Raw genomic sequence first — 27,745 nt, 5'->3', positions numbered from 1 at the left:
GCCTGGAGGAACCGGTAACCCTGGTGGTTTTGTGCGTACAGACAAACAGGAAGTCGGGCTCGCCCGCTGCTCTGCAACTAGTCGTGTTAGTTTTTAGTTTTGCAGCTTGCAGCCATTTTTTACAAAATATAGGAGTGAGCAAAGGGTTAGTCCCCTCCATGCATGGCATCTCGCAGTGAAAGCCTCCAGTCCGCCGGGACCTCCTCAGCCTTACAGAAACTAGAAGGTTTTGCAAACAGACTGTTCCATCGAAATGGGAAGAGCAGCGTGCAGGAGCAGAGAGCGGCCCCAGAGGGCGAGGGCCAGCCGGCGTCGGAGTGCACCTTACAATGGGACCGTGCAAGTGAGTATTGAGCAACGCCGAGTCCTCGCTGAACTGGTTTAACCTCCTGCGGATTTTACTGTGGCAGGAGGTGATGGGAGCGTCTTATTGCTTTCGCTATATTTATAGGAGCCAAATCCTGGTGCAAGGTTCTTGTCATTACACCTGCGTAGAAGTACTGTGCGCTGTCTGCATGGAGATGTCACTTTCTGCATTGAATGGTGTGGAAACCCATGTGCTCTGGAACGCATCGGGTTCTGTTTTAAAGGGGTCGTCTCACTTCAGTAAATGGCATTTCTCACGTAGAGAAAGTTAGTACAAGACACTAATGTATTGTGATTGTCTATATTGCTTCCTTTGCTGGCTGGATTCATTTCATCACATTATACACTGCTCGTATCCATGGTTACGACCACCCTGCAATCTAGCAGCAGTGGTCGTGCTTGCACCCTATAGTAAAAAGTGCCATGCTGTCTGGTGGCTGGGAGCGTGCTTTTTTCCTATAATGTGCACGCACGACCACTGCGGCTGGATTGCAGGGTGGTCGTAACCAGGGAAACGAGCAGTGTATACTGTGATGGAAAAATTAATCCGGCCAGCAAATGAAGCAATATGGACAATCACAATACATTAGTAAGTTCCTTGTATTAACTTTCTCTACATGATAAATGCCATTTGGTAAAGTGAGACAACCCTTTTAAAGAGAACCTGTCACCGGGATTTTGTGTGTAGAGCTGAGGACATGGGTTGCTAGACGGCCGCTAGCACATCCGCAATACCCAGTCCCCATAGCTCTGTGTGCTTTTATTGTGTAAAAAAAAAACCTGATTTGATACATAAGCAAATTGACCTGAGATGAGTCCTGTATGTGAGATCAGTCAGGGACAGGACTCATCTCAGGGTAATTTGCATATGTATCAAATCAGTTTTTTTTTTTTACACAATTAAAAGCACACAGAGCTATGGGGACAGGGTATTGCGGATGTTCTAGCGGCCATCTAGCAACCCATGTCCTGAACTTTACACACAAAATCCCGGTGACAGGTTCCCTTTAAGTCCAGGTGGGATTTTTGGGATCAGTTTACACTTCAGTTTGGGGCTTCCAGTATTTTTGACTGTAAGAATTGCACGGTCTGTGGCGTCCACAATGCCAGGCGTCCTGCAGACACCATTAAAGTCTAAGGAGTCTGTTGGTGAAAGGCAATTTTAATTTATTTTATTTTTTTTTTGTGCCAAAGATGGCCGCGTTCAGAACTGGGACCTCTCCAGCAGTCCAATAATTTGGCGCGGCAGTGTGCATTCTTGACCATCCCTCCCATGGGTCGGACTCCCACCAGTTTATACCCTGCTCACTGGAATAACGGAATACCTCTTTAACCCGCATTGCGCCGTATGCTGATGCAAATGGTGCGGACGTTGCAATGAACCTCCACAAATGTTTTACGTCTGAACGTACCCGGATACATTTCTACTAAAGGGTTAAAGAAATCTGATCCCACGTCCTGCAGGACTTTCAGGAGCCCTGGCGTCCTCCTTGCACTGCGGTAATGAAGGTGCGGACACGTCTCACCGGCTGGACCGTGTCTGCCCAATGTGAACGTCCTAAAATTCAGAGCTTTCTCCAAGTAAATGCTGTAACGAGAAGCGTCTGCAGTAAAGGCTTTTTTACGCAGCCGTCGCTTCTCCTCCGTTACTATGGCGATAAGGAGTTTCTCCAGCTAGGCCGCAATTTTCCTCCTTAATCCTGCGCGCGTCAGCCGCCTGCATATCTTTTGATGGTCGCTGCGTCCCACGTCGTTTCCTACATGTATTGTGTAGGCAACACAACGCTCGGGACATAGATGTGTTTTGTTAGCGCGCTCCGCTCTGCGTCAGCTCGCGCTGGAGTGTCAGGCTTTTGACAGATTTTGTAGACTTATGATTGCTGCAATTAAGGGAAGGTCCTTTATGGTCTGAAATGCAGCTCGTTGCTAAGAATCCAGACTCTGTTCTACGATCCTGCATTACAGAAGAGATTACAAAGGGGGAGGACGCTTAGACATCTGACGTCCTCTCGGTCTTGGCCACTAGTTGATACAGGTATACCAGCCTGACGGACGCTCTTGGTCTTTGTAGGTGTGGGGAAGGGGGGCTATAAAGACGTTTAATGAATTTCTCCGGCAGCACTCTGAGTTGCTATTACAGTTGGTTGTGGCGTTGAAATGGTTAAATTTCACCGCCGCTGCTGCGGGCATGCCGTTGCCACCCTTCTGACCGTGTATTTACGCCTGACTGGTAGAGAGAAGAAAACCTATAAGGACCACATATAAAACACTGAAACACCTATCAAAAAGTGTACGCCCCAGTTATACAATGATCAACCACCAAAGTGTAATTAAAATAAATCTTTTATTAGTATCACATAAAAATTAATAAAAGTATTAAAAGAACACATGGAAATCCACACCGTACATAGAGGGACAACTGGGAAGAAATTGGCCAGATACCAATGGTACAGGACATATAATCAGAAGTACAATATATCTAAAAAAAAAAAAAAATATGAAGGTATAGTACAGGGATGGCTGTAGACTGGGCATGCTGGGAGTTGTAGTGCCACAGGTTGGCCATCCCTGGTATAGTGGGCTATAATACCATAATTTTTCGCCCTATAAGACGCACCTAGGTTTTTTCCTTACACCTCTAGTCCGACCGCCAATCAGACCCCCCCAATGTTAATCAGACCTCAGCTGACAGCCCCAATCAGACCCCCAATGTTAATAAGACCTCAAATCAGACCTCAGTTAAGAGCCCCATGCCTCTCATTAGCCCCCATATCAGCCATTATGCCTCTTGGCCCCCAGTAGCCTCATGCTTCATAAAATAAAAAAACCACATCTCCTGCTCCTGGCCGCTGCCACTCCTCACCTGCATCGCGATCCTCTTCCTGTCATCTGTGCTGTGAACTGGCGCGCACAGAATGAGGTCACAGAGCGCCCTCACGCTGTGAGCAGCCTTGCTAGCCGAGGACCAGGAAGCGGTGAGTACATAGCCTTCACCGCTTCCTGGTTCCCCGGTACTAATGAGCGCTTCCATAATGGAAGTGCTCATGGACACCCACCTGTCTCAAAACCAAAGGAATCGTACACAATGTCCATCCCAAAGTCCCTCACTTACCCTTACCCAACGCGTTTCGCCAATTGGCTTCGTCAGGGGAGAGTGAGGAAAGGTGGAGTGGTTCTTATTTATATAGGTAGGCGATTATCAATAACCTGCATAGTATACCACACACAGTGTCCTCCAGCATTCCCGGCCTCCTATAGAACCTCCCACATCCTACTACATATGCGGTCACGTGAAAAATATTCCTTGTGCTCATTGGGGCACACGTTATATTCCCGCAAGATCGTGTGCGGGGTCGCTGCCACTCTCTAAGATGGCCACCGCTGCTGTATCTGTAACGTCGCATCACATTGGCGTGCCCAAGTCACGTGACCGCACACCAAATAGTGGATTGTTGAGAATATACAACAAGGAGGTGATGTACAAAATAAAACACCACGACTATCGGAAGGCACGATAGATGGACCTCATTTATAAGATTATATGGAGAACCCTATTTTGGATAGCGTCACGTGACATCCATCCACCACGCAGCGGTCACATGATCACACATTATACCCTAGGGAATTATTGCAAATATTCAGTGCATTATTTAAGATTATCTATCGGACATCTCCTAGAACAAGGAGAAAGATTTAAAAAAATCAGAGGGACATATAAGAATCAGAAAATGGGCAGCAAAAAAAAAAAATATATATATAAACCAAAGTGTGTGTGTGTGTATATATAGAAGAAATATAGAAAAACTCCCTCATTAAAAAAATAGTGTACATACAAGTGATCAATAGGGCGCTGTAACAAAACAAAAAAATTCACTGACTTCCTCTCTGTCTCCAGTAACGAGGGCCCGATCTGCACTCTTTCTGGTCCCCGTCCTGTAAATTTCTGGATGAGGTCATATGTGCCACTTGGGCCAATCAATGGCCTTGACATCGACATGTCTCCAGGTGGCATCTCACAGCAGGGACATTTTTATTTTAAATTAAAAAAAAAAAATAAAAAAAAATATATCCATTTATTTGCGTCCACAAACCATAGAAAGTGAGTTTTCCAAGAAGCTAAGGGTTGATGTCCATAGTGGCCACCAAAAAATGGCAGCATCTGAGTGGAGGCCCCGCTCCTGTCTTGAGCGGTGTAAAGCCATATGTCCCAAATGGTTTGGATTTTGGTTTGTGGTGTTTTGGGGGATCAGGAGCAGAGGTAATGCGTTAATTTATTTTTAACCCATTCTGACCATTCCTTTAAAGAAAATGTGCCTTGCCTCTTTAAGAAACCACGAATTCTAAGACCATTCTTCAAGCCTAGGGGATAATATCTCTGTACTGCAGCATCCGATGCAACGTGCCACCATATTTTTTAATTTTTAATTTTTTTTGCCATACAGAATCCTAACCAAAAAAATAAATAAATTTTCCATGTAAAATTTGGACATGCATGGGTACAGGAGGCAGAGGTCTGGGTGCCTTGGTGGTCGTACGGAGCAGTTTTCTTTAGGCTGCTCTATTTGGAAGCTACGCTGTTTGATTTATAGTACAAGTAAACGCCAAACCTGAGCTTCTGGGATTGTTTGGTATTTTATTTATTTATATAGAATTATATTATATTTGTAGCGTTTGCAGTCATAGTTGCTTTCTATATTTGGAGCGTTGCGCGTGGTTTGGCAACGTGCCGCTATTAGTTAACCGTCCACCTCCCTGATATCGGAGCGTAGAGATGATATGCTCCCCCAGTTATCGTGATATGCAGCTCAAGTCGTGACTACCGGATCAGTTTGCTTGGAGGATCCGAATAAAACTCATCATTCTGAGCTTCTGTTGCCATGGAAACAAACGGGGCTGCTTTTAATGGAGCCGGTTTTAACTCTTTCCTGTAGGCCTTTAGAACAGAGTTCTGCTCCTATAGAGACTGGTTTCTAGTGGATTGCAGTAATGTGTTCATGTGTGTTTTTTTTTTTTTTTTTCCCTTTCCCTTTTTAGGAAGAGCTGAGCGTTGGCAAATAGTTTGCCGGATAATCTGAGCAGCGCAGGGTTAAATATGGGAGTGCACTGTGTCTCTGCAGGGTGGCGTGTACAATGAATAAGACTAGTGCACCTCAAGAATCCAAGTGCTTCGTGCCAGCGAGCGCTATTAACTGATCAGGGGGCTTATTTTTTCCCCATTTTTTTATTTATTTATTTCCCCTACCGTTTTGGGTTCAGCTTAATTTTGTTGGTCTGTTGAGCAATATGATGCCGGGGGCAAGCTCCTCAGCATGAACAGTGAGTACCACGGCACGTCGGCCTCCCGGCATGTTACTATTGTGTGTGTGTGTGTGTGTGTGGTTGAGATCTGATGTTCTGCCTCTGATGATGGAGGAGCCGAGGTGCGGTCACTTACACCGGGGGGCCGGGGGCCGGTTGCCTTCTTAAATCCCCAGTGCTTCTAATGCAAACTTTACATCCATCGAAGTCATGACCTACAGAAAATGAATAAATGTCTTTTCATGGTGTATTATTTTTTATTTATTCTATACAAATGTAAGGCACTTTTTCCCCAAATTTTATACATTTTAATGAATGAAAAATATGAGCTCTACAGATATGCGATTTCACTCTGCGGAGTGTGAAAGTGCTAGTACAGGGGTAGGCAACCTCCGCCACTCAAGCTGTGAAACTACAACTCCCAGCATGCATACTTCCTCTCCTCTTCTCTGAACTCTCAAAGAAATGAATGGAGCATGCTGGGAATTGTAGTTTTACAACAGCCGGCGTGCCAAAGGTTGCTGATCCCTGTGCTAGTATCTCGGCCACCCCACCCCCACCCGGACTTGAGGACCGTTCATCAGCCTCGTTGGGTATTATTGATCAGATGGGTAGACTGGCCGTTCTGTATTCTGGGAAAGCTGGGTGACAAAAAGTGGGTGCTTAGATATTGACTTTTTTTTTTTTTTTTTTTTTTTTTCGGTAATGCATTTAATCTTTTAGGGTACAGCTTCCATGCTACACTGGTTGTGGCCAAGACCCCAGGGACATCCCAGGTTACTGGTGGTCCCATAGAAAAGGATGCGGTTGCACGTGTGCCACAACTGTGACCCTGAACTGCAAAAATCCAGTGATGATCCCATAGAAATGAGTGAGGTATCGGAGTGATTCACACATGTGTCGCAACTGCAGCCCCTGAATAAAAAAAAATTGTGATTCAGGGGTCGCTGTCCCTGGACACGGTCGACTTGGACTGCGCCCCCTCTCATTTCTTGTGATCGCCGTGACCAGTGTAGCCGTGCCCTTGGGAAAGGCATCCACCAAAGCGACAATCAAGGGCCTTCAACCTACTACGCGCCGAATGTCCACATCCGAGTTTAGGAACGATAGGCCGACTCCTGGTCCAGCTTGTATGCTACGAATATACGTTGCCTTGCGTCCACTTAACGGGCAGTAATGTATAGTAATGTATATGCATATAATACCGCAATCTGGAGCCGCCAGCCTGGGGCTCATCTGTCGTCTTGCATTACGGAACCGTTTCATGACTGGAGGTAAATGGCCTTGCATTGCTATAGATAGAACGGTGTTGTAGATTATAGTGATTCTGTACACCGGCTCATAGCGCCGGTCTGAATCCAGCCTACAGAAGCCTAAGAAGGCCTGCCTGTCGAACTACAACCCCCATCCTGACTTGCTGTCGTGGATGCTACGTATTTTAATGCTTTGGTTGGAAAACAGTGTTTTGCGTGGTTTCTGACTGTTTCATTTATTGGGATTCGTACAGTAGATTAAAGTCGGAGAGATGGCTTATGGTGCGATTAAACCGGCCATGACATGGGCTTTTAGTGTAATGAGATGTTTATAGAACCAGCGTATTGACCGGCCTATTAAATTAAGAGCTCAATGGCGTACTCCGCGGCGGGATCTTCCTGTATTACATTGCCTGCTATGGGCCTGCGCTGTCCCTCTGGAGCGTGATATTCTGAGGCCCTGAGAGGGCGGTCACTGCTTGGTTCACAAATTAAGGCCTGTTCCGAACTATGCCGTATACAGAGAATACTGGGCTTTATTAAATGGGTCGACCATCAACACCATCTAGAGAACGGGGTCTCCGATGTGCGGCGTGCTCTCCATTAGTCACGGGAGCTCCGAAAATAGCCGCGCAAGCAGAATTCCCATAGCACTGCTCCGTGTGCGCTCTGTTCACTTCAAGGGTCCTGTTCTGGGACCAGCTCCCATCTGACATTGATGGCATATCCTAGCCATCTATTTCCCAGATTTTTAGTACCCCTTTAAGATACGTACAGGCCCATCATATGGAACCATAGTGCATGGTGTATACCGGCATTAAAGGGGTTGAGTTTCAGACCCTCTGGGCGTCACCTTACTGTGAAGTCAATGCTGCCGATCCCCTCTGCTGTGGTCCATCCAGGATACCGCCAGAGCCGTCGCTCAGGAGCAGCGGACTCCCTACGTCGCAGTAAGGGACACCCAGAGGACACTTGTTATCGCCATGCATGACGCATTGAAGCTCCTTTTTCTCAGTCATTCAGCTCGTATATTCATCCACCTAGTTGTTTTTAATTACCTTGCACCTCATCTGTGTAGCGCTGTCAGATTTGAGGGTCAAAACTGCTGACTGCCTCCCTTTTAGGGAGACGTTTGTGAAGTTTCCGGAAGGTCGGTGGTTTAACCCGTAGCTGTCCAGCTGTTGCAAAGCAGTAATTCCCAGCAGGCGGCTGTTGCAGATGGTGCATCCTGGGAGTTGTAGTTTTGCAACCTCTGGGGAGTGAAGCGTTGGCTGAGGCTAACGGTATACAGTAAACAAAGATTGACAAATGGCAGCCGTGTCTCGTTGTAGAGCGATGAACACTTTATTTATTTATTTATTTATTTTTTATGCAAACCAATGACTGTATTTTCCCATCTTGTGCAACTTATCTTAATTCCTTTTTTTTTTTTTGCAGTGAAAGAGTTTCTAGCCAAAGCCAAAGAAGACTTTTTACGAAAATGGGAAAGTCCGCCCCAGGTGAGAGGCTGTCACCGGTTTCTTTCTTGTGCACGTATCCAGACGTGGACGGTCGTACACTAGTATAGACGTTGATAAAGACCTCATAAAGCTCATGTTGCAGCAGATGCATATATTAGGACTGGCTGCACTTTCAGGTTGGTAGACTGGGTGGAGGGCGAGCTGTTTCCTGTGAAATGCTTCATATAGGTCGTTACAGGTTTTAATTTAAAAGGGGTTGTCCAGTGGGTCACGTGCCTCTTGGGGACACTCCACTGCTGAGGCCAGTAATTGGCTGCAAGAGCACATGAGACTCCATCCAAGTGGAAGTTGACAAGAAGTCCACTGAAGACAGCCGCGGGGAGGGGGGGATTGGGATCTCGCAGAAACGCAGTTAATCTTGGCTGTAGACTCTACTTGGCATCGCAGCTCAGCCCCCCCAAAGAATGCACAACCCAGTTCACAATACTGTAGCTTACTTTCTCCCTTGGCTGCCAAGTGATATGCTTTTTGAGGAAGTGCTGTGACCGGGTGGTTAAGTGCATTGTAAAACCATTATTCGTGCAAAAACTACGATAATGCAGCCCTGCGAAAATATTCAGCCATTTTCTGGCAAACTATTACAGGTCTGTACCATGTCACCGTGAATGGGCAGTGCAGGTTATAGCGCAGGAGGAGCTGAGCAGATTGATCTGTAAAACTTGTAAATTACTCATTTATATTCCTGCTCATTCTGCGCTTTGCAGTCCAGGAGGCGGTCCTATCGGTGATTGACAGGTGTCTCTGTATACACAGTCATACAGGGAAGGCTGTCAATCACCAGAATGAGCAGGAATATAAATGAGTAACTTATATAGCTTTGTTAGCAAAACTTGTATCAATCTGCTCAGCTCCTCCTGCTCTAGAAGATGCTGCCTGCAGATGACACTGCACCTTCCTAGTGACGGGTTCCCCTTTAAATGGATTGTCTAACTTCAGCAAATATCATTTATTATGTAGACAAATTTAATACAAGGCACTTACTCGTGTATTGTTATTATCCATATTGCTTCCTTTGCTGACCCTGCAATCCAGCAGCGGTGGTCGTGCTTGCACCCTATAGAAAAAAAAAAAAGCACCAGCCTATGTGCGCTCCCACGGTCCAGGCACTTTCTCCTATAGTATGCAAGCGCAACCAGCGCTGCTGGATTCCAGGGTGGTTGTAACCATGGAAACAAGCAGTGTGTAAGGTGATGGGGGGGGGGGGGAATGAATCCAGCCAGAAAAGGAGGCAATATGAAGAATCACAATACATTAGTAAGTGCCTTGTATTAACTTTCTCTACATGATAAATTCCACTTACTGAAGTAAGACGACCTCTTTAACTTTCCCACCACTGCTTTCTTTCATGGAACATGAATTGGATCTTATATGGTCTCTTGTGACGGGGGTCTGTGTGGATCCCTTTGAACTGCACAGTTGAGGAGCAGATGAGTATATGTGAATTTTGGTAATATATCTTAGCAGTTTAAGGCAGAGTAAGGATGAATTAACACGTGGTGCGATGGATTACAGTCTTAAGACAGGTAAATGAGGTTTTCAAATCTTCACATTTTTTGCAAAATAATAAATAAAAAAAACTGCCTAGTGATGAGGAAAGGGAAGTTACATGGGAGGCTGATAATTTGTACTGAGAGATAAGTCACAAGCTGCTACAAAGTATCAAAATGTTACTGTAATAATGTGTACTGTGAGCAGAAAACTGTTAGTGTGCAATACACTGACCTGATAAGTCAATCTTCGCTAACTGTACCGCACTGCGAGCAGCGGCCATTACTGTGGCTGTATTGGGAGGTAACTGGTGGCAGATAACGTGGATGATCCGAGAAGCCCCGTCTCGTGCATGTGAACACAATGGCTGCACTTATCAGTTTGCCTACCCAGTCATACACTGCATCCACGCCAGAATGCTCATAAACCTGTTAGTCAGCCTGACTTCTGTTATATTTGTACGTGGTCCAATGCAAACAGCATCCCCGTGCCAAGCGAGCATTTGAGACGTGAAATAGTTAAGCGACATATCGTGTCTGTCTCTCCCAGAACACCGCCGGCCTAGATGACTTCGAGAGGATAAAGACACTGGGCACTGGCTCGTTTGGGAGAGTAATGTTGGTGAAGCATAAAGGAGCCGATCAGTATTACGCCATGAAGATCCTGGATAAGCAGAAGGTAAGTGACCGTCCTCCCTTAAAGGAGCGGGTTTGTACCTATGACACTGGCTGACCTGTTACATGTGCACTTGGCAGCTGAAGACATCTGTGTTGGTCCCATGTTCATATGTGTCTGCATTACTGAGAAAATTAGGTTTTACTATATGGAAATGAGCCTCTAGGAGCTACGGGGGAGGGGGGGGGGGGTGTTCGTTACTCGTAGAGGCTCCGCTTTCTCCCTTTGCACTTTGGTAGTGAAAATGCCATCATGTTTGGTCCTGTCAAAGCGCAGAGCCCCTAGGTGTAATGGCAACGCCCCCGTTGCTCCTAGAGGCTTATTTACATATATCAAAACATAATTTTTCTCAGCAATATGGGCACATATGAACATGGGACCGACACAGATACTACCTTCAGCTGCCAAGCGCACAAGTAACAGGTCAGCCAGTGTCATAGGTACAAAACTGCTGTCAGATTAAACGCCCCTTTACAATGAAAAAAAAATTCTGCTCCAAATTCATGCAGAAACACAGGGAGATATATCAGGAGGCGAGTTGCTAAAGTCCGTTTTGCAGGAGTCTGCGTTGCTATACTTTGCGTCCAATTTATCAGATGTCGCAGGATGTTTGATAAATCTGGTGCAGCAGGGTTAGAGTTGGGAAAGAGAGCCCTGGGAGGTTCACCTCATTTGTGGGATCGGTCACACATGGTGTCTGGACTGTGTGTCTTTAAGAGCCAAGCCCTGCCCCTGTCTTCCTGCTGACAAGATGGCCGCAGAGTTGTTGTCTTAGACAGAGTTTGTTCCAGAGAGAGTACAAAGGGCTTTGAGCATGGCGCTCTCCTGGCCGGTGCGGTGCCAACATGTGTCTGGTAGCACGGTGTGTGCACAAAGTGCAAGCCTCCTGGCCAAGGGTGTAATGGAGAGCTGGCGGTTGTGCTGACACTCGTGACATGGGATCCCCTCACATAGCTTGTGCCCGGCCTCCATGCATGCTTGGCTGGGAGTTGTAGAAGCAGATAACCGAGCTCTATAGAAGACTGGAGGGAGGGGAGTAGTTATTTACATGGGACTGGATGTTGCAGAAGTCTGGAGTGAGAACAGTGATGTTATTTACATGGGACTGGATTCTACTGAAGGGAGGGCAGTGATGTTATTTACATAGTACCGGATATTACAGAGGTCTGGAGGGAGAGGAGCAATGTTATTTACATGGGACTGGATGTTGGAGATGAATAGAGGGAAGGTGCGATATTATTTACAGCTAATATGAGGGTCAATTCGGTAAATGTTTTACATTTTAATACCGGACGGACTGTCAGGTATCTGAATACTTTACTTGGTATTGAAATCTAAGTTTAAATTCTGTTAGGTGACCACTCTAGTTGGTACGGTTTGAAACAGAATTGGCACTATTTGGGTGTAGAAGGTCACATATTAGGCCAAACCCTTTCCCGGGATGCTGCAGATAATTTCTCTACACCTTGATGCACTCCTGTTAGTAAATGTGGGACTTCAATAATATATCTGTTTGCAGATTTATTTCGCTGTCTCTGTATCTGGGGACAAAACACTCCAACCACTATAAAGCCAGATTAGAAAATAAACACTGAATGGTCAGGGTCTAAAAGGAAGGTGTTAAAGACGGACATTCCCTTTAAGGTTCACTTTACAGCATTTCTGCAGCAGGCAGCCTTCTAACTAGCGGAACTACAACTCTTGTCATGCCTGCCAGTCTCTGGCTTTTAGGGCACGCTGGGACTGGTCGTTTTTGCTCGAGGGCTGCAGGTCGCAGACGACTTGGGTTGTTGATGCTGTGAGAGTTTGCTTTGTTGGTGTTCCGCCATGCCATTGGAGCCTGTGGTTTGGCACGCAGCACGTAGCTTGTACCTGCCGCCCACAGAGATGGTGGAAGCAGCCACTTCCTGTACAGATCATAGTCGTAAGGCTCAACAAGTGTCGGCACCCGAGTGCTGCTCGTTCCTATGGTTAACACAGCAAAGCACAAAACGTCTTGTTCAGACGTTACTTATACAGAGTCTTGTGCTTGAAGGGGGGAGTTTTATGTACCAAAAAATAGCAACTACAAAAAGTCTCATATAGCAACATCAGATGAGAATAAAAAATAAAATAAAAAACACTTTAATGCAGAGGGAAAATAAAAAATTGTTCTGTTCCTCAAGGGGTTAAACTGGTTTGGTCCTCATTGATGGGAGATGAGCATCCCTAAGATGGATGCAGTTCAGGATGCTAGTTAAAGGGGTTTTCCGAGACTAGTATCTGATCGGTGGGGGGTCCGACACCCGGTTGATCAGCTGCGGTCCCAGTAGCACTGAAACATTGTCAGTTTCTCCTAGGGCGATTTAACGTCACGTTCATCAGTCACACATGGCCTAGGAGCGGCTCAGCCCCACCCAAGTGAATGGTGCTTAGTGCAATACCAAGCACGGCCACTGTACTATGTACGGCGCTGTGCTTGGCAAGCATGGAGAAGGCTGCAATGCTAACAGGAGTGCCAGTGCCTTCTCCAACAGCTGATCAGAGGGGGTCCCGGGTGTCTGAGCCCTACCAGTCAGATACTGATGACCTATCCAGAGTATTAAGGGGAAAACCTCTTTAAAAGCACGTGCATTATGGCCAGTCATGCCTTTATTAGCAGACGGAGGGCATGCACCTCCATGGACATGGCCACGCGATGTCATATTACGTGGTCAAATCCTCCAGTAATAGTCTGCAGTGATGTTTTCTCCTGAAGGAACAGGACATTCGTGGCTCTCACTACAGATATTTCCTTTCTACAGGTGGTAAAACTGAAGCAGATAGAACACACGCTGAACGAGAAGAGGATATTACAAGCAGTCAACTTCCCTTTCCTGGTCAGGTTGGAGTATTCCTTCAAGGTAAAGGTCACCATTACTGATGACGCTGGGTTTTGTCTAGATTTGTGCAGAAAATCTTTAACTTTGGGCCTGAACGTTTTGTGTGCCCAATCTAGTAATAATGTAAGACCCTCTAGTATTGAGGAGAGGTTATGATCTATTATAGGGAACCTTTCCTACTAAGAGGGGGCCATCAGTCCCAAGAGCTCCTAGGAGCTAGGTTGCTGCCAGCTCCTAAATCTCCCCATTCATCTTAGGTTTAACTAGGCTGCAATAATGTAATGGGGATTCCTCATGTATTCTTCCTGATAATGGATGAATAAGGCCCCATGCACTTGACAGTTATTTATTTTGTGGTCTGCAAATTGCAGATCCGTTGACATCAGTGGCTCCGTGGTCTGCATTTTGCAGCTATGGCTACTTTCACACTTGCGGCAGAGCGATCCGGCGAGCAGTTCCGTCGCCGTAACTGCCTGCTGGATCCGGCAATCTGCATGCAAACAGACAGCATTTGTAGACGGACCCGGATGCGGATCAGTCTCTCACAAATGCATTGTAAGAATGTATCCGTTTGTCATACGGACAAACTGATCTGTTTCTATTTTTTATTTTTATTTTTTTTCAAATTTTTAAAGGTCAGCGCATGCACAGACCGGAAGGATGGATCCGGCATTGCAGCATTTTAAATGCACTAATACATTTCAATTTAAATTAATGGCATTCCGGCAAGTGTTGCGGGATTTCGGACCGAGATCAAACCGCAGCATGCTGCGGTATCATCTCCATCCTAAAAAGACTGAACTGAAGACGCCCTGATCGGATTGCTCTCCATTCAGAATGCATGGGGAAAAACCTGATCAGTTATTTCCGGTGTTAAGCCCCTAGGACGGAACTCAATGCCGGAAAAGAAAAACGCAAGTGTGAAAGTACCCTTAGAATAGGACCTGTTCTATCTTTTTGCGGAAAGGACACACAGATGCAGAAAGCGCATGGTTCATCCAAAAGGTAGAGTATGTCTGCAACATGCGGAACACGGACCCATTGATGTCAATGGGTCTGCAAAAAATGCAGATGCAACATGGACTGTTTTGTACTTTGCTGATCTGTAAATTACAGGCCACAAAATATTCAGCCGTGTGCATGAGGCTTAAGGTTGGTTTGTTTTGTTTTTGTATTGTTTTTTTAACTTTATTTTTTAAAGCGTATTATGGAGCGGACACTACCTCCAGATGCTAGCTATGGGAATTATGAGCCACAGCACAAACTTGTTGTTCTTCACTTGAGGTGTGTTATTTTGGGTCAGTAGCACATTTTTTTTTTTTTTTTCACTAACCGGTACAACACACTGCTAGTAAAAGTTAAAAAGATAATTCAAAAAGCTGACAACCCTTTTACTTGCTTGTTAGCCTTGTAAGAAGAGTACATCTATTGAAAGTTTGATGCTAGCAGCTCAGCGCTGATTGTACAGTGCCGGAGTATGTAGGGACGCCCCTCTCTAACTGGTAACACCCAGTGGTTAATTCCTACATTTCTAGGAGGAATGACAGAGGAATAACTATGCAGAGATTAAATTAAAAAAAAGCTCCAGTATGTATTATCAGACCTGTCAGGAGAGGTGACTGCTCCTCTATAAAGAACATTTCCAGTTAAAATGAAGACTATACCTTGAGTCGCTTGCATCTTTAGCCAATATGGCTGCCATTGCAACTCGCATTTGGTCACGTAATTATTTTTTTTCTCCAAGGATAAGCTGTTGGCTTAGAGGTCCTGTTTTGGGAATTACCGCTGTTATAGTCAGGGAAAATCTGCACTAATTCCAAATTCCTGCTGGGGACTGAATCATTAAATGACCAAGAGACAAGCTGGGTCCTCCATAGGGAGAGTTCCTTATTTGCAGTGGTTCTTTGCCTTAGCTAATGGAGGGGGCTTCTGGTGAGACTCCCTCAAAATCGGCTTCTGTCACCATGAAAAACCCTATTAAAACCAAGCGTGTCACCTGGTAGGGTTGATCATGCTGACTCGTATGATCCCTTCCTATCTGAAATCAGTATTACCAATGCAGAGAAATTCATAGATGGTTTTCGGAGCACCACTTCCTTTTGCCAGTGAGATTGAAATGGCTGGGTATCCCCCCCGCTCCGACAGTGCAGTGAAAATTTCAGACTGGACATCTCCACTCTGAGATCTTCACGGTACATGCGCCATTGGTACTGCCGCTGGCACATGAGTGAGATCTCAGGGCCAGGCAGCAGAGCAAAGAGGATGCCATGAAGCTGAGCTACAGTACGCTGGCACCATAAACTACATCGTGTATGGGGCCTTCAGCTTCCGCTCCACATACTTTAGAGTTTCCAGCAGATAATTAGTGGGAGGTTACAGGTATCGGACCCCCACTGAGCTGATATTGATTACCTGTCCTGAGGATAGGTCATCAATACTGACAGCCTGAACACCACCTTTAATTCGTCACACTAGACATGGCTGATTTCTTCCAGAAACACATCTGTCCATGGGTTGTCTCTGGTATTGTAGCTCAACTCCATTAAAGAGATTAGGGCTGAGCTGCAGTACCAGATATAACCAGTGGGCAGGTGTGGTACTGTTTTTCCTAATCCAGGACAATCTCAAAGGGGTTGTCCGGGTTTAGAGCTGAACCCGGACATGCCTCCATTTTCACCCTCGCAGCCCCTGATTTGCGCATCGGAGCAGTTCATGCTCCGATGCTCTCCTTTGCCCTGCGCTAAATCGCACAGGGCAAAGGCATTTTTTTGGACATCCAGTGATGAACTGGGGCTGCCAGGAAGTCCGGTGACTTCACCGGGACTGATGGGTGGGCTTTAGCGCTGCCCTAGCCAGTAAAACTGCTAGGGCAGCACTAAAGCCCGCCCATCAGAGTTGGTGACGTCACCCAAGATTCCGCCCGGCAGTGTGTGATTGTAAACAAAAGAGCCCGTGCCCTGCACAATTTAGTCAGGGGGTCTGTCAGGGTGAAATTATTGGTATGTCCGGATTCAGCTCTGAACCCAGGCAACCCCTTTAAATTGAAATCTGTCCTGGTCATATAATGGACACCCCAGTAGTACAGATATAAGAGCCCTGTCTGTACTTATTCATTTCCTAAAATGTTACCTACAATAAGGCATAAAAGTGAAACTCATGCATAATGTTATATCTGCCCCTCTTATTATCGTCCTGTATTTAATTTTTTTTAATGTTCCCTACAGGATAATTCAAATTTATATATGGTTATGGAATATGTGCCTGGGGGTGAAATGTTCTCGCATCTAAGAAGAATCGGAAGGTTCAGGTCAGTTACTTTTGCATTGCATTGGTGTCGGTCTGTACGTGGGTTTGGGTTGTGGGATCTCGCTGGAGGAATCTAAGGTGCCTTATTTCTTTACAGCGAGCCCCACGCACGGTTCTATGCAGCTCAGATAGTTTTAACATTCGAGTACCTCCATTCGTTAGACCTCATCTACAGAGATCTCAAACCAGAAAATCTCTTAATTGACCAACAAGGATATATTCAGGTGAGTGGCCTCGTTTACAGTGTATGTTCATGGTGGAGAGGTCTAGAATTACTGCAGACATGGATCGCCTTCAGCTTATGACATCTGCTATATCTAGTATAAATACAGAACATTTTTGGATCCCTCATAGGACAGATACCACCAGCTCCTGATATACCCCCATCCATGTCTTGTTCTGTAGGGGTCACTTCCCGTCAGTTATATCATTATCACAGCCAGGATAAAAATGAGATATAACACAGGATCCACCATTCACCACAGGTGTTGATCACATCCTATCTACTCCCCCCTTGCTGCAAAATGACCTCTTCTCAGGTCACAGAGCATGCCCACAACTCCGTCCTATAGAAGTCAGTCATCTCCAGACAATAGGTTCCTATGAACAATGTGGCTGCTGGAAAGCAGGTCTCTGAATGCAGATCATGCAAGATGGCTGCCCTAATAATCAGGTACAGAATGCAAAATATAGAAAAAATGTAATGCAAACATAAAAACAGATAAATAAAATATAGATGTCAGTACATAGTGTTATTTAGCAAATTTCCTTTGTTCTGAAATGAATTGGAGAAAGTGACATAAAAGTTTTGTTTTCCAGGTCACAGACTTTGGGTTTGCCAAGCGAGTAAAGGGAAGAACTTGGACATTATGTGGAACCCCAGAATACCTGGCACCAGAAATTATTTTGAGCAAGGCAAGCAACAAGTAGACCATATATTGTGTCTTGTCATTTCTTACTCCCTGCTAGTTTAGGTCACAGCTTCTCTATTGTAAGCGCATTTCACCCCATCTGCATGTCAGGTAAAGTACTGCAGCAGTAATGATTGCCGGGGACACACTCGATATTGACTTCAGTCTGTACTTGTGCAGTATAATTTTCAGATTTTAATAAAATGTCCATAGCTGTACTTCTACGAATAAGAATATAGGACTTGCAGCTCACCCGTATTCAATAGCCATAGCCAAGGGTGGTGCAATTTTTGAAATGAATGGGGAAAAAAATTATTTTATTTTTTCTAATCCTAGTTGCTCCCCTTAATGGCCACCAAGTAGGATTCCAGCTTTGCAGTTTAATAGTGCATTCACACGTTGTGGAAAATTGTACCGGTAAACCGCAGGATTATTTGGTGTGAAGTATAGTGCAGATTTCCTGTATGAGAATTCTCTCCATTCAGTTCAATGGCAAACTGATTCTGAAGTAGAAAATGTTTTTCACTGCAGAGTCAGTTTATCATAGGATAATATGGTGGAAGTCTTAATGGGGTCATCCAATCCTATAAAAAAAGCCCCCCCCCCCCCCCCCCAATATGCCAGGCTCCCCCACACTGAATCTACTTACCTCAGTCCTTGCTTTGCTCCTGGTCCCCGCACCGCAGCTGCTGCTTCTCCCCGTACACGGATGAAAACATCCAGTTTTGGGGGGAGGGACTGACGTCGCCCTCGATGCGAGGGAGGCTCGTCCCTGCCTGCTGATATTGGGGTGCTTTTTATAGGATTGGATAACCCCTTTGAAGTTGCAGATTTTCTGGCAGAATTTTCCGCAATGTGTGAAGACACCTGTAGGCTACAGACATTTCAGGCTACACAGTAAAGCATCTTACTAGTATACCCAAGGACAATTAATCTGCCGTATACCTAAAGATATGTTCTCCTGATCCAGCCAGTCATTGCATATGGCTACGCAAAAGTTTACAGTACAAAAGGATAAAATATCTGTTGTACAGACCGCATGTTACTAGAACAGTTCTTTTCTTTTTATTACAGGGCTATAATAAAGCAGTCGACTGGTGGGCATTAGGTGTGTTAATCTATGAAATGGCGGCTGGTTATCCTCCATTTTTTGCTGATCAGCCCATTCAAATATATGAAAAAATTGTTTCTGGAAAGGTAAGTTACACAGAATCTGGCACATATCCTTTGGGTTGAGCTAAACTGCAAGGGGGCGTCTATCCGGACACCACGCCTTTTGGCACAGTCATGGCTTTAAACCCCTGGCACGTGAACTGCAGCGCTGCTTTCCATTGAAAACAAAAGGAGGCAGACACCATGTGGTCGCCACCAGAATTTTTTGTGCGGTGTACGAGCCAAAATTCTGCCAGCAAATTCTGCTGCATGAACAGGACCTGGCAGATCCAAAATTTTGGAACGTCTCATAATGGTATAAAGTAATAAAATATGTTGTACTCCCCTTACAACCCCTCCCCCACTACTCCTAATCCAATGTTTGCCGCCACCTCGCCTGTCTCTACTTCCTCCTCCCTCTCAACACCTAGGGAATGACCACTTAGCCAATCACTGGCTGAGGCGTATCGTGCTGCGGCCAGTGATTCGCTGAGCCGTCACTTCCTGCATGTTAAGAGGGACAAAGGAAGTAAAGACCACCAAGGTACTTGGAAACTTAAAGGGGTTGTCCCATGAAAAATATTCTACAATCTTCAAACCAGCACCTGGATCTGAATACTTTTGTAATTGCATGTAATAAAAAATTTAGCATAGACACTGAGTTATTCAGTATCTGTATAGCGCCTCCTATTTATATATTTTTTTCTTTGCCCTGCTTCTTGAGATGGCCGCACATGCTCAGTTTATTCTCTCAACTGCCTCTCAAATTAATAGGCAGAGCTTGGGCACGCCCCCTGAGCGGTGATGGGCAGAGCTTGGACACGCCCCCTGAGCTGTGATAGGCATAGCTTGGACACGCCCCTTGAGCTGTCAGCCTGATATAAATCTAGCAGAGCAATGACTGTGGAGATCTCTGGATCCATGTCGAGGTACAGGGCTGGTTCTGGCTTTGTTAGAAGTAAAAAAATTTAGAAAGAGTAAAATGTACTTTTTTTTTTTTTTTTTTTTTTTTTTTTACATTAGTCATGGGATAACACCTTAAAGAACGATAGCAGCAGAGGAGCTTATTTTATGTTACACCTTTTTTGAAGGCGTTATCTTATGGTAAACTTATGTTGTATGCACAGGATAGGGGGTAAGTGTTTATCGGTGGTCCGACTGCTGGGGTCCCCACCAACTGAGTCCTCCTGTTCCCCGCTTGAATTAATTGGTTGTCACGCATGTGTATAAACTCTGTGGGACTGCTGCAGGTAGCACTTGGCTATGTCCGTTAGTCCCATAGAGTTGAATGGAGCAGCAGCACACATCCGTGACCGCCATTCCAATCAGATGGGGGAACATGGTACCCCGAACTCATGATCAGTGGGAGCCACGCCAGTCAGACACTTATCCTTTATCCTGTTTTATGTTTATCGTGGGATAAGCCCCTTTGAGACTTGTACAATATTCTTGCCGGAGTCCTGTATATTCGGTGATCTTGTTGGTGAATTGTACAGGCAGGAGCGAGCTCGAAATAATGTTGAGGAGTTTTTATTCTGAACGCCTTTTTTTTTTATTAATTTTTTTCCCTCTGCCTCAGGTACGGTTTCCATCCCACTTCAGTTCAGATCTTAAAGACTTGTTAAGGAATTTGCTGCAGGTAGATCTGACCAAACGATACGGGAATCTGAAGAATGGCGTCAACGATATTAAGAACCACAAGTGGTTTGCCACTACAGATTGGATCGCAATCTACCAGAGAAAGGTATTCTCACAATACACTGTAATATGTCGTCGGTCGGGTGCCGTGTTCACTTTAGCTACCAACCTGTTATTGCACCTTCAACAAAAAATGAAGCACATTTGGCAAATGGCCTTGATTTAAAAAAAATAAAACATTCTTCCGTTTTGTGTATTCAGCTCCTGTGTAGTCTGATTGTACAGTCCTACTCCCTTCCTTCTGCCCCCTACCACTTGATAACATGCAGTTGGTAAATTAGGACATGGAAACGTGCCTGGAGGAGTCAACTACATGTTGTTAAAGTCTGCAAACGTGGAGTTACATAGACCCGCAGAGGCTGTATGCTCAAAGCGGTAGATAGTATTTTTTTGTAATAAAGATTTTATGCAGAGTTGCTTATTTTTTACATACAGAGATGCGTTAGCAATTGTTGCTAACATATCTTTTAAGAATGACTGCCTGTTTCAGTTCTGATACCAAAAGACAATTGAACAAAAGTTTGGTGCTGAGGAGGCTGCAGAAACCTACAAGCGACAGACCTCCCCCACCTCCTGTACGATTCTTATGTCTGACATGTTAAACCCCTCAAAATGGTTATGCAGTGTTGTAAAACTGGTGGGGTTCTGACTCTCAGCAGCCGTTTGAATAGGCCACGTGTATGGAACAAAGCAGCAATACCCTGCACTGCACTGCAACTAATAAAAGTCTAGTGCAAGCATCTTCAACCTGCGGCCCTCTAGCTGTTGTAAAACGACAACTCCCACAATGCCCTGCTGTAGGCTGATACCTGTAGGCTGTTTGGGCATGCTGGGAGTTGTAGTTTTGCAACAGCTGTAGGGCCGCAGTTTGAGGATGCCTGGTCTAGCAGTATGAACCAACGTCCTCGCCAGTGTAAAAAAAATAATGCAGATGCAGGTCAGGATCAAGCTTCTGATCAGTATAGATCCATCACACAGGTTTGGGCCTCCTGCACACGAACGTGTGCACCCCATGGCCATGTTGTGGCCTGCAAATTGTGGGCCGCAATGCACGAACACAGACTGTGGGGCAGCCACAGGGGATCGCGGACCCATTCACTTTAATGGGTCCGCGATCCGCCCGTTCCGCAAAAAGATAGGACATGTCCTATCTTTTTGCTGAATGGAAGTACGGGACGTGCTTCTGTTCCACACAATTTGCATCTCAGGATTTGCAGACTCATTGAAGTCCACATCCGTGATGCGGCATGCCCACGGAAAGTGTATTGCAGATCCGAAAATGCGGTCCGCAATATGGCAACGGGCAGCACACGTTCGTGTGCAGGAGGCCTTACAAAGGACAATATTTTGTTGCTAATGTAGACTGACCTGTTATGGTTAACATTCTTTGCATATAAACACAGTGGCATTTTAGACTTGCCTCAAGGCTGTATTCACACACAGTATTTTTTCAGCTTTTTCTACAGTCATAAAAATTGTCATGAATTTCAAATGTTTTTTTATTTTGTAACACCCCAGAAAAAAAGCATCTTGAGTTTTGATAAAAACACGACAGACACAAAAAAAACTTCTAAAACACCACAAACAAATCTATCGTGTATGTAGACTTTCTTAGGCCTCATGCACACGACAGTTTTTTTTCACGGTCCGCAAAAACGGGGTCCGTGATCCGTGACAGTTTTTTCGTCCGTGGGTCTTCCTTGATTTTTGGAGGATCCACGGACATGAAAAAAAAAGTCGTTTTGGTGTCCTCCTGGCCGTGCGGAGCCAAACGGATCCGTCCTGAATTACAATGCAAGTCAATGGGGTTAATTGTGCTATCATATCCCCCTGTAAGAGATCGGGTGCTGCCAGGCAGCAGGGGGCAGTCTTGTACAAAGTTTGCAGTGTATTCTAACTAGAAGCGTCCCCATCACCATGGGAACGCTTCTGTGTTAGAATATACTGTCGGAAATGAGTTTTCACGAAGTGAAAACTTAGATCAGAAAAAGCTTTTATGCAGACGGATCTTCGGATCCGTCTGTATGAAAGCAACCTACGGATCACGGATCACGGACACGGATGCCAATCTTGTGTGCATCCGTGTTCTTTCACGGACCCATTGACTTGAATGGGTCCGTGAACCGTTGTCCGTCAAAAAAATAGGACAGGTCATATTTTTTTGACGGACAGGATACACGGATCACGGCCTCGGCTGCAAAACGGTGCATTTTCCGATTTTTCCACGGACCCATTGAAAGTCAATGGGTCCGCGAAAAAAACGGAAACGGCACAACGGCCACGGATGCACACAACGGTCGTGTGCATGAGGCCTTAAATTTGCTACAGGCTGTCTTCCACGATTAATTACTATCTGATGTGTCCAGGGCTGACCCACGGTTCTCTGCCACACATGCATAAGATACAGCTCGCACATCCTCTGAAATCCACATGAAAATTCCATTGTGGGAACATATCCGTAGAGTTTATTAAAGGGCACCTGAGCTTATAAAGAAACTTTATTAAAACCTACTGTAAGGCTACATTCACACGTCAGTATTTTTCTATATCCCGAATTTCGGTCCGTTTTTTGCGGATCCGTTCCTGAAAATGTTTCCGTATGTCATCCGTTTTTTGCGAAAAACGGAAACATGTATAAATTTCACAAAGCAAATAAAGTTGTTTGGATTTCTTTGAAAAAAAAAAAAGTGAATAAGTGATTTCTGTGGGCAGGATTTAATTTCCAGGAACGGATTCCGCATAAAACGGATGACATACGAATGTCGTCCGTTTTTTGCGGAACCATTGACTTTGTATTGTACCAGGATCCGATTTTTGCGGAAAAGAATAGGACAAGTTTTATATTTAATCGGACATGCGAAACGGAACAACGGAAACGGACAGCACACATTGTGTTGTCTGATTTTTTTTAATTTTTTTTTAATTTTTTATTTTTTTCCAGGACCCATTGAAAATGAATGGGTCCTGATCTGTTCCGCAAAAAAACGGAACAGATCAGGAAAGAAAAAACGGACGTGTGAATGGACCCTAAATGTGATTAAATAAATCTTTCTAATGGGCTGAAGTTGAAGCACTTTAGAATCCGTACTCGTGTGCACTGCTGTGTATGGGAGTACGGACTCCCCTGTGTCCTCGCCGTGGGCTGTAACATCTCTAACGCCTGGCATACATGGGCTATGCCTTCGCAGGGCGGGCACAGGCAGAGAAGCAATGCGCTATGGGGCTCCTGCCCTGGACTCGCTCTGCTAATAACCTGCATGCAGGCTGCTGGTGGAGCGAGCCCAGGGCAGGTGCCCCATAGCGCATCTCTTCTCTACCTGTGCTCACTCTGCTGAAGCATAGCCCTTGTATGGTCGGGCTTTAGGACATCAGCAGTGATTCTCCACAGGGGAGTCCGTACTCCCATACATAGTAACGTGCATGAATACGGATTCTAAAGTGCAATTGGCGTCTAAACTTTAGACGCCTATTTGGCAATGAAAAGTGCAAAAAATAAATAAAAGCACATTAGAAAAATTTATCACATTTACATGAGGTTTTAATAAAGTTTATAAGTTTAGGCACACTTTAAAGTAACACCTTTTAAGAAAAACAACCATTAAAAACGGCACACGCTGTGTGTGAATCCAGCCTAAAGGGAACTTATCAGGAAGAGCTTCCTTAAATAGGACACTTGTATGATCCGTGATATCAGCGCTGACCCAGCCTGCACGATCGCTCCCACTTAATATGCTCCCAGCTGCAAGGGGAGCCGACCACTTGGTTGCACGGCCGTCCATGTAATACAGTGTGGGGGCCACTCTTACTTAATGGCTCTCAGGCATGGTTTTTAAGGGAGGGTCCGATGAAGTCTTGATGAAGCAACCCTTTAAATGCAGTTGTAACGTCCATTAATGTAAGATTTCTTGGTAAACAAGCTGCAGCCCTAATCTGTCTGCTCCAAGCATCGTGATAGCAGATCTGGTGGTAAGCGCTCTTGTAAAACTCCCATTATAACCAGTCGTGTGTTTCTTCGCCCACCAGTTCTGCTTCAGAGAAGGAACAAATGAGCCTGGATATAAACGGCGAGGAGTTTATAGGGGGGGGGGGGGGGGGGGACGACTGGTTGTTTGTCTTTCCAGGTTGTCAGAGCCGCGCTTGTGATAATCAGACTGCGGATCCATTACAAAAGACACGCTGCAATTACTGGATCACCCCCATCCCCCACTCAATTCCTCCACATGGAGCCATAATTATTACCTCCTTTCCGAATGTCAGATTCATAGTATATGACCCTATTTATTTATTTTTTCCACATCTGATGAGGCTTCTCAAACATAATTAACAATTATAACGCAAGTATGGCGGTCATTCGCTAAATATTAAACATTGCTTCAGCAGTTTTGTCCCTATGACACTGACCTGTTCCATAGCAGCTGAAGACATCTGTGTTGGTCCCATGTTCTTATGTGTCCACATTACTGAGGAAAATGATGGTTTAATATATGCAAATGAGCCTCTAGGAGCAACTGGGGCGTTACCGTTACTCCTAGAAGCTCTGCTCTCTCTGCATCTGCTGCGCCCTCTGCACTCTGATTGACGGGTCCAGGCAGTGTAAATGTCCTCACTCCTGGTCCTGTTGATTTTTAGTGGAGAAGTAGCAGTGGAAAGGAACACTTTCTATGTAGTCCTCTCCCCCCTCCTTGTTCACAGCTGATCATTGGAGGTCCACTCAGCAGGACACCCTCCCGGACGCTGCAGGATACAAGAACGTGGTGTGCTGCGTATTTTTAATTTTTTATTTTCATACTCCTATTCTAACCTATTTTAATTTCGTATTGAAACACAGCATCAAGTTTGTCTTCATACATTGAGTATTGTAGACTGTTTTTCAGACGAGAATCTTGCGCCGGGGCGGTTATTGCCGGCACCAGTGCAGTTTTCACGGTTGTTGCGCTGCGTGCTGCTGTCATGGCCAATCTCGCCTACCTACAGCCGCAGCCCGTTTTATGGGTCAGATTAATATTCATAAGCGCGCGGCCCATCAGCCCACTGGGAACCAGCACCTCTATTCAGGCTTCATGAATATTGATGGTTAAGTGCCTCTGCGCTCCTGTCGCTGGCTTCTAGAAAAATCGTAGACGGGCGAACGGTACCGACGACTTACTAAGCGCTTCTGCCATTAAAAAATAGAGGGAGAAAAATAAAGTTGTTATTATAGAATTGAACACGGATACCCTTTCTGTCAGTACACAGCGCTCAGAGCCCCCACCCATTACAAGGACAGTGTAATCCCAGCATTCAGCTCCTGCGCGGAACTATTTCCTATGTTTTGTATAATAGACGCATTGGAGCCATTGTTGCCGCGGTGGACATACTTAGACAAGCTTCTGGCGTATGCCTATATGTCTGGCTGGTTCTAATAGGATATATTTTAATTTAAACATTTTTTTTTTTTACTGGGTGTTGCTTTATTGGCGAGGCGCTCATGTTATCTGTAGGCGTCTAGAGGAGGTGTGAAGATAAGGAGTTATCAGACCGAGCCTACAGCAAGCTCTCGCTGCTGCCAATGGTCAAATTTGAGAATATGGATATAAAAATTATAATTTTCTCAGATTTAATCTTTGCTTTGAGGAAATAAGGGTCTGTATGTGCTGCTTTTATCGGGCACTATGGGGGTCATTTACAAACTGATATAAGCCACTTCTGTGGCGTATATCTGGCTCAGAATCTGTCACACGCCATGTTGCGGCAGAATCTGCAACTCCTTCCCCACTCACGCCAGGTCTATAAAAATAAAAAAAAGTGGGTGGGAAGGTAACTTGCCCGTCTCATCCATCATTTTCTACGCCTGTTTTAGGCGTAGAAAGTGGTCTACATGTAAGAGGAAGTGGTCTTGCATTTAGAGTGGCTCCTGCCTCTGCATAACTTCGGCAGATCCACCGCCAGTGCAGGAGCTTAAGACCGGCGTTTAAAATGTCGGTCTTGATAAATGTTTCCCTAAATTCCTGATGGTCTCCGCTATATGGAGGTTAAGAGTTGTCCTATCCACAGGATAGGGGATGAGTGTCTGGTCCGTGGGTCCAACCACTCTGGCCTCCTTTACTGATCATGACAATGGGGACCCATGCTGCCCCAAACTCCAGCTCCACAGTGAGAAACCATTGCTCTTGTGATCAGCAGGGGACCAGTGGTCAAACCCCTGAAAATCAGACGCTTAACCCTTATGCTGTGGGTATTGATTTGTAGCACTTTTTTCCAATGACGTGGTTTTGGAAAAACTGGAATCCACATGGCAATTTGGTGGCACTTCTGTCGTGTCTGAGGGTGGCCACGCACCTCCTTCTGTACTGATCGTTTCCCTTTTTTTATTTTTTTATTTTTTCTCCCGCAGGTGGAAGCTCCGTTCATACCAAAGTGCAGAGGGCCAGGAGACACCAGCAACTTTGACGACTACGAGGAAGAGGACATCCGCGTGTCTCTCACCGAGAAATGTGCAAAAGAATTTGCTGACTTTTAGGATGATGCTTGTTAGGACGACAATGCCATCAGGGCTCACATTGGGATCTTTGCACTCTCTGTTTTCAGATGGGGTGGAGCTGAAACCATCTTATGTCAGAGTTACCTAGTTCCTTCATTCCGCAAAGCTGACTGAAGCCTAGAGCGCCATCTTCCACGCGTGCAGTTTTGCACCAACCCTTGTACCCCGGCACAGCAGAGCTCTCTGTGCCGTAACGCAGAATACTAGACCACTGACCTTGTTCTTGTTTCTCCTCTTCCTGTTTTTTTTTTTCTTCTCCTCCACGTCTTGTATGTTTTTTCCCTTTCCACCCCCCTCCCCCGCACACACTCGTTTTTAAGTAGTATTTTTACCCAATGACACTCCCTTTTTATTTTTTGGAAATGTGTTGTGTGTGTGTGTGTGTGACTGCTACGGGAGATGTTGCACTTAGGAACGTATAGAATGCAGAACTCGTTGCCTCCAGTCTGTGCCACTGTAAAAAAAAACACTTCTCTCCCCCCCCCCCCCCCCCCCCCTCCTCGCCGCAGGTACGGGTTACTTTTTATTACACTGTTGGAAATAAGACCTCCCCTAAGGCCATGCATATACCGATGGCTTAATAAAGGTAACATCTTCCATGAGTTTGGCCATTACACTAGGTAGATCGAAATTGGAGTGCAACATTTTGATTCACTAGATCCCCCCCCCCCCCCCCGTGCCTTGGTTTTGTATGCCG

General features: G+C 45.4%; 1 protein-coding gene across 2 annotated transcripts; it reads left to right on the top strand.

Annotated features, from left to right (window-relative positions):
- Nucleotides 1-27,500, top strand: PRKACB (protein kinase cAMP-activated catalytic subunit beta). Of its 2 annotated transcripts, none has more exons than XM_044300882.1 (10): nt 1-343; nt 8,355-8,416; nt 10,475-10,603; nt 13,384-13,482; nt 16,686-16,768; nt 16,865-16,991; nt 17,587-17,682; nt 18,753-18,875; nt 20,410-20,574; nt 26,902-27,500. In XM_044300882.1, exons 1-10 carry the CDS (start codon nt 163-165, stop codon nt 27,025-27,027), a joined length of 1,191 nt encoding a protein of 396 aa, XP_044156817.1. In that variant the 5' UTR covers nt 1-162; the 3' UTR covers nt 27,028-27,500. The 2 variants fall into 2 exon arrangements, with proteins under 2 accessions (XP_044156817.1, XP_044156819.1); XM_044300884.1 differs by lacking the exon at nt 1-343 and adding an exon at nt 5,635-5,682.
- The last annotated feature ends 245 nt before the right edge of the window (nt 27,501-27,745 follow it).

The sequence above is a fragment of the Bufo gargarizans genome, chromosome 7, assembly GCF_014858855.1.
Source record: "Bufo gargarizans isolate SCDJY-AF-19 chromosome 7, ASM1485885v1, whole genome shotgun sequence".
Taxonomy (NCBI): domain Eukaryota; kingdom Metazoa; phylum Chordata; class Amphibia; order Anura; family Bufonidae; genus Bufo; species Bufo gargarizans.
Note: the sequence above shows the minus strand (reverse complement) of the source record. Positions and strands in the feature narration are given on the sequence as shown.

Excerpts from the sequence above, each read along its gene's own strand:
- PRKACB (XM_044300882.1), top strand. The coding sequence starts at position 163 with ATGGCATCTCGCAGTGAAAGCCTCCAGTCCGCCGGGACCTCCTCAGCC. Across the intron at positions 344-8,354 it reads CTTACAATGGGACCGTGCAA|TGAAAGAGTTTCTAGCCAAA; the intron begins GTGAGTATTGAG and ends TTTTTTTTGCAG. Across the intron at positions 13,483-16,685 it reads GGTTGGAGTATTCCTTCAAG|GATAATTCAAATTTATATAT; the intron begins GTAAAGGTCACC and ends TGTTCCCTACAG.